This window comes from Cryptomeria japonica, chromosome 10, assembly GCF_030272615.1.
Source record: "Cryptomeria japonica chromosome 10, Sugi_1.0, whole genome shotgun sequence".
Lineage (NCBI taxonomy): Eukaryota > Viridiplantae > Streptophyta > Pinopsida > Cupressales > Cupressaceae > Cryptomeria > Cryptomeria japonica.
Window position 1 is genome coordinate 812,452,864 of NC_081414.1, and position 6,556 is coordinate 812,459,419.

General features: G+C 35.3%; 1 protein-coding gene across 1 annotated transcript; it reads left to right on the forward strand.

Moving 5' to 3' along the window:
* The first annotated feature begins 2,603 nt into the window (after positions 1 to 2,603).
* LOC131859304 (uncharacterized) lies at positions 2,604 to 4,088 on the forward strand. The gene is made up of 4 exons (XM_059212898.1): positions 2,604 to 2,964; positions 3,132 to 3,355; positions 3,551 to 3,769; positions 3,873 to 4,088. Exons 1-4 carry the CDS (start codon positions 2,604 to 2,606, stop codon positions 4,086 to 4,088), a joined length of 1,020 nt encoding a protein of 339 aa, XP_059068881.1.
* The last annotated feature ends 2,468 nt before the right edge of the window (positions 4,089 to 6,556 follow it).

Sequence of the window (6,556 nt, forward strand, 5' to 3'; positions counted from 1 at the left end):
TATATGTTTCAAAAAAAAATTGTTGGGAGTTGTGTGTCCATTAGGAAAATTTTGGGCATGACAAATGGGACCAAGGGCCTTGCCTTTTTTCATATGAAACACAACTTGCTCCAATTCAAACATTGAAATGGGCCAAATGAGAGCTTCATTTATCTCATTAGAAACCAAAGAGGGAATGCAGTCCAAATTGAATCTTTCTTCATCCTTGGCAGGGAGAGAGTCCTCAATGAACAAAGAAAAAAAAAACTAAGTAGCCTCCCTCGAAATCTCACCCAAAGATGACAATTGGACACCTTCTGAAGACAAGAGAGGGGAAATTAGATTACCATTCCAGCCTTGATAGAATTGTGAAAAAAGAAAGTGTTCCTATCCCCTTCTTGGAGCCAATCAATGCGAGAATTTTGTTTCCAAAATATATCCTCCTACAACTCCCATTCCTCCAACTCCTTAACAACTCTATCTTCTTCTTTTTTCAAATCCAGGTTCATACCATGTTCTCGAATCAACTGAGTAATAGAATCCATCCGAGATTGAGTTGCAATCCTGTTGTGGTGAAGGTTTCCAAAACATTATCTGTTCCACCTTTTGAGCTTGTACTTCACATACTGCAATATTTTAAAAAAGGAATACATAACCCTACCATGAGAAATTTTTCCTTCTTGCCACCAATTTATAGAGAGAGAGATCATGCAACCACATAATTTGGAATTTGAAAGAGGGATGTTTTTGACAATCAGAAGGAGACTACAGAGAGTTTAATTAATTAATGATCAGAGCCCCTCCAATCCAAGATCTCAAAATTGGTAGACCACCTAAACCCCAACCAATAGAATGACACAAGAAATGTATCGAGCCTTTTAGAAATAGCCTACTCACCACTTCTCCTATTGTTATAGGTGAAGATACCATTATTAGGTTTCACATCAATCAAGCTCAAGAAAGCAATATTATCTTGGAGGAGACCCATAAACCAATCTAGATGAAATTATTCCACCTCATTTCTCTTCCAATCTGGAAACAACATTAAAGTATCTGGCAACAACCCATGGGAGAAGAGGTAATAAATAGAGCACATATATAATATGACTCTAAGGCTATGCCTTACCCAAGATATCAATTGGGGCATAAACACTAGTGACGAGACAAGTTTTCCATGAATCAATACTAGAAGCAATCAAAAAAATAGAAGAGCAACTAGAGATCCACCATAGGGAACTAATCTTCTTTCGGTTCCAGAAAAAAGCAATACCCATTGAATTACCTTAAGTAATAATATCCTGACACATCCCACAGGACCAAACTCTAGGCGCTTTGTTGAGTAGATCATCCACTATCAACTTAGTCTCTTGAATAAAAACAATATCTAGAGAAAGAGATTCAATTAACTTAAAAATAACCTTTTGTCTAGGGATTCTATTCATACCCATCACATTCCAAGATATGACAAACATTTATGGCGATGGGAGAAATGAGAATCAATAATCTTCACTGGCCTAGATTCAACCAGAGTCTCCCCCATTAACTTAACTTTCACCTAGTCTGGATTATGACTTTCTTTTGAGGTATTCTCCGAAGAACCTTTCTTGACGGGTTTTTGATGCAAACCCAAGGTTTGAGAAGATCGACTGCTTTTCCTTGGATCCAATCCCTCCTTCATAGGATCTGATAAGAGTTGAACCTAAACATCAGCAACATTTTGCCTATCCTGGGAATCACTTGGAATGAGAACATCAAGAATTTGATAGGGTAAGTCAGTATCCATCTAGACCTCTTGCGACTCCACCAAAGTCAAATTCTTGTCATTGTTCCCCTAGTCTTTAGAAAAAACCATACCCTAAGGTTTTGCACCAAATGACATCTCCATAGAAATCCACTCTTCCTGGATTAGATCTTCCAAAGTGTTGAACTAATTAAAGTTCTCGTCATGTTGCCTATCCTTCAGAGTTCTCTTCTACCCTCTCCCCTTATTTCAAGGTTTGACAAGAAAAAAACCCTCTTTATCTGTATTCCTCTCAGCCATAGGAGCCTTCCCCTTATCATTCTTAGGATTAGAGTCTGAAGGAGCAGTAGTAGTCGTTGTCACTGGATTGAATTAAGGATACTTTCATTGTAAATGGCAATATGCATGCGGAATATGAAATTTAAATGGAAGCATCTCATAGTCAAGTTGTTGAACATAGGAAGAGGAGCCGAGATAAATCTCTACAGAATCTGGTAATGAGTTATTTAATTTAATCTCAACATAGATACGAGCATAAGAAATTACCTTTTTAGCTCAAGTTTGAGTAGCAGATCCCACAAGCTTGCCTAGAAGGAGAGCAATCGAATGAAGAATATAATCCCTCTATAATTCAAGTGGGAGTCTAGGAAGACAAATCCACATAGGTACTTTTGATGAAACCTCCTCAGCAGAATTAAACCTTACTATGATGTCGAAAAATGGGATCGGGTAGTTTCTGACTAGATTCTGACTATGAGATGCACTTAAAATAAGCAGATTCTGACTATGAGATGCACTTAAAATTTGGAAAAAAAAAAGAAATAAAATCTTTAAAAAAACAGGGAAAGAAGATTGTGGAGTCATGTAGCATTTTTGTGGAGTCATGGAGTCAGAATCTATCAAGAAAACAAAACAAGCAGAAGATGACCGAGATTCAAACAAGAGAAGCTTGAGGGAAAAGGAAAGGGAAACTTCTGAGTTACAGAAATCAGTCGTCAGATTGCAGCAACTGTGTACAAATCAGGAAAGAACAATTGGTGAATTGTGGTTACAATTAGACAATGATATAAATAATGTTCCACAAGACAAAGATGCTGGTATCACCGAGCTACAAAAAGAACAACTCCGGTTGGTTGGTGTAGAACATGGCTTACGCAAGGATTTAGAGAATTGCAGGTGGGAAGCCGATGCTCTGAGGCACGAAAACACCAGCCTTCTGGAGAGGGTGAAAAGTAAAGAGAAAGGTACGAGCATTGGATTGATCAAACTTGATCAAAAACTTTGGGACCGCCTTGATGAACTGAAAGCTCAGGCATTCCCTCTGCTGGTTGAAAATGTTAGCCTTCTTTCAAGCTCCTGGATTATGTTAAAAGGAACTTGTCTACTTTTGATGCATGTGAAATTATTGAAGGGGGAGATCCAAAGAGTATGTTAGCAACTCTACAAGAAAGGGATAATGTCCTGGAATTGGACGTAATGGCTCAAAGTTTAAGAAGAAAAGTTGAATCTTGGAAGAATAGTGTGGGGATGCAAGAAGAAATCTTGCAAGAAAAATCTCATATATTCTGCGATGAATCTCTCAAGCAAGATATAGAAAATCCTGAGGCATCTGAAGAGGAGCAACAACATATCGAGGTAATTAGTACTATTTATTTTCTTATTTTGAGGTTTTACAGTTTTAGGGGACATTGGTAGATCATAGATTATTTAGATTGTAATATAAATCCAACAATTTTCTTTTGAAAGACAATAAAATATCTACTTTCTATTTGAAGGATTGTGCATTAACATACTTGTGTTATCAACTAATATTCTTAATTCCCATTTCAGAATGAGGAGGGGTTCAAACAAGTGCAACAAGAACTAACTGAAACTTTACTTGTCAAGATTCTAAGAGAAACATTATATTCCAATGCAGTTTATTTAGAACAACTTCAGGACGAATGTGCAACTTTGGTAAGGGGTCAAGAAGTTTTGAGAAGTAGCATTGAAAGCCTGCAAGATAGTCTCAGTAGCTCAAACCAGAAAGAGAAAGAGTTGGTGGTTCAGGTATGTTTCGTCACCCTTTCAATTGTTTATATTTAGAATGTCACTCATTTTTAAAGAGCATTCGTATCATTACCACTAATGCTATGATATATTTTATCTGCAGCTTGGAGGGAATGAGAACACCATCAAATGTTTACAAGCTGACTTACAAGAATGTCTCAAAGAACCGGCATCGTTAAGAACAGAGATAGCCAAAGTTTCAAAAGAAAGGGATGGATTTCAGAAAGATTCAGAACAGCTTATCTCGGAAAACGTGAAACTCATTGCTGAAGTGGAAGCACTTAAAATGAGAGTAGAGAAACTCAATGAGGATTTATAGCTAGAGAGGAATAGTTATCAGATTTACAGGAAAGCTTAAATGCATAGTTTCGTAATAAATAGTAGTGTTTGGATTCATTTCTCTTTCCATTGGTACACATCTTAACATTCTTGTTGGTTGTATTCTAGTTCTCATAAGTTTAACATAGCTGATTTGCATCTAAGGTTGGGGTTTCATGGAGGGGGGCCTTCCTAAAAAATAGAGCGGGCGTTGTTGAGATTGTTTAGGAAAATTTTTAAGCTGGTGGTCCTGTGAATTTTGTAGTGTAGTCCAGCTTAAAAATTTAAGCTCCCTAAATTTAAGGAGGCTGGTGGTCTCATGCATATCTTTTATAGGATGTGCATAATAAAAACAAATAAAAATAATTCATTTCCACGGAAAACTATTTTTTATAGAAATTAAATTTAAATTTTTGACAAGTGGCAGATAACATCGGGAGTAATTTCTAGCCCCACCCCAAATTTGCATGCCTAAAAAGTAAGGGCTGCTATTTATTTTTGGAAAAGATTCTTTTTTTTCTTTTCATGGGACCTCCTCTTCCACAAAAATAGAGCCCAAGCCCTTCCCATAAGACCCAGCCAAAGCACATTTAGCTAGAAACCCTTCACTGTACAACGAATTTCTATTGTAAACTTTTTTAATTGGAAGAGGATATTAGAAGTGTTCTGAGATGTTGATATTAATACTGATTAAATGAAAACTTAAGTTTTTGTACTATGTTAAATTTGGCATTAGTATAAAAAATTTTAAATAATTATATTTAAACCATCTAAATTAATAATTACAAATAATTATTAGTGTATGTAATGTTGTTTCCTCTACACTTCAATTTTGAAACATTTACGTTCTGCTTTCAGATAGTAACAACAATTGTCCTTGGATTGGAAACATATTTTTTTGTTTTTAATTTTCTTAAAGATTGAGTTAATACTTTTGATGGCTAAAATATGTAGATTTTTCTTGATATATTTTCGAATACAATCCTAACCAAGGAATAATCCAAGGATAAATAATATGGGGCAATTCTAAAATATGTGCACTTATTGAAAACATGGTGCACAAGCATTTGAAAAGCATAACCAAGTTAAGATAGAATGATTATCAATTAAAGTCATTGCAATCCATAGGAGAAAAAGATTCATATCATAATATGGAATCTGTTAACTACAGAGAAATAGTACAAATGTAAAAAAGGAAGAAGTTTTTAATTCCAAGAGCAACGGAAACAAGACACCTTGCCATGGAAAATTGCAATCCCCTATAACCAGCATTCAACTATTAAAATAATGTCTGCCAATGAAAATTCAATGTATCACCTCCAAAAACTTATGACGCAGCTAAGAAAAATGATTGTGTAGCCATCACCAAAATTATTGTAGCTCCTCAAAGGAAGGCGTCACTAGAATTAAGAAATAACGCAAAGGTTTTTTCATTGTTAATCTTTCTAATAAGAACCATATATTATAAAATCCTATCGATTATTCAAGGGGGATATAAATGTGTTCAAAACAACTATATTGAAACATTGCATTGGTTGGCCATGCATTACACCTCAATATCAAACCAATCAATAGCACAATATGCATTGGTTGGCCATGCATATGTGTTTGGACAAATGTTTGTTGGTTTTCTTTTGGTTATAGAAAATATCAAGAGGAAAATATGATACAACCTCTAATGGTAGTCCCATTCCCTGGGCTTCTTTAACCTATTCGGAGCATCTCCTTTAATATCCATTTTGGACTTTCTAATTTTTGCTTGTTGTTTCAGTTCTTTAGCTACCTTCTTCTTCTGTGACCACTGACTTTGGCGAATGTATTTTTTTTTATTATTTTGAGTAGTGGTCTTTAGGCTATTAACGTTGCCGGCTGGATAGCTATTTAATAGAGATCCACGTTGTGGCTTTGGTGTTGGTTATCTTCTGTATTCTATGGCAGAAATCGAAGCAATAAGAATAACATATCTTTTGATATTTGAGGTCACCTGTAATTTTTTTTATTTTTTATTTTTATTTTTTTTGGGGCAGTAATCTTCAGTTACTTGATTTGAGCTACATCATTTTTGGTATCATAGTATCTTCCTTTTGATATTTGAGGTTACATGTAATTGATTTTTTTAATTTTTTTTTAGAGTAATCTTCAACTACTTGTTTTGACTTACATCATTTTTGGTATTATAGTACCTTCCTTTCTATATTTGAGGTCACTTGTAATTGATATTTTTTTTTCTTTTTTCGCAGAGTAATCTTCTGCTACTTGCTTTGAGCTACACCATTTTTGGTATCATAGTACCTTCCTTGGTCTAGAGGGAAACCTAGAGTAGAAGAGGTTAGGTTAGAGAAATGCTAGAGGGTGAGACAATGTAATGGATGAAGTGCTCAAGAGGTTGTAGCCCCTTCATGCTAGATTATTGCATGAAGATTCTGACAAAGAATTAGAAGACCAAAGAGGGTCAAGGGGGAGCTATTG

Excerpts from the sequence above, each read along its gene's own strand:
- LOC131859304 (XM_059212898.1), top strand. The coding sequence starts at position 2,604 with ATGGAGTCAGAATCTATCAAGAAAACAAAACAAGCAGAAGATGACCGA. Across the intron at positions 3,356-3,550 it reads AGGAGCAACAACATATCGAG|AATGAGGAGGGGTTCAAACA; the intron begins GTAATTAGTACT and ends TTCCCATTTCAG. Across the intron at positions 3,770-3,872 it reads AGAAAGAGTTGGTGGTTCAG|CTTGGAGGGAATGAGAACAC; the intron begins GTATGTTTCGTC and ends TTTTATCTGCAG.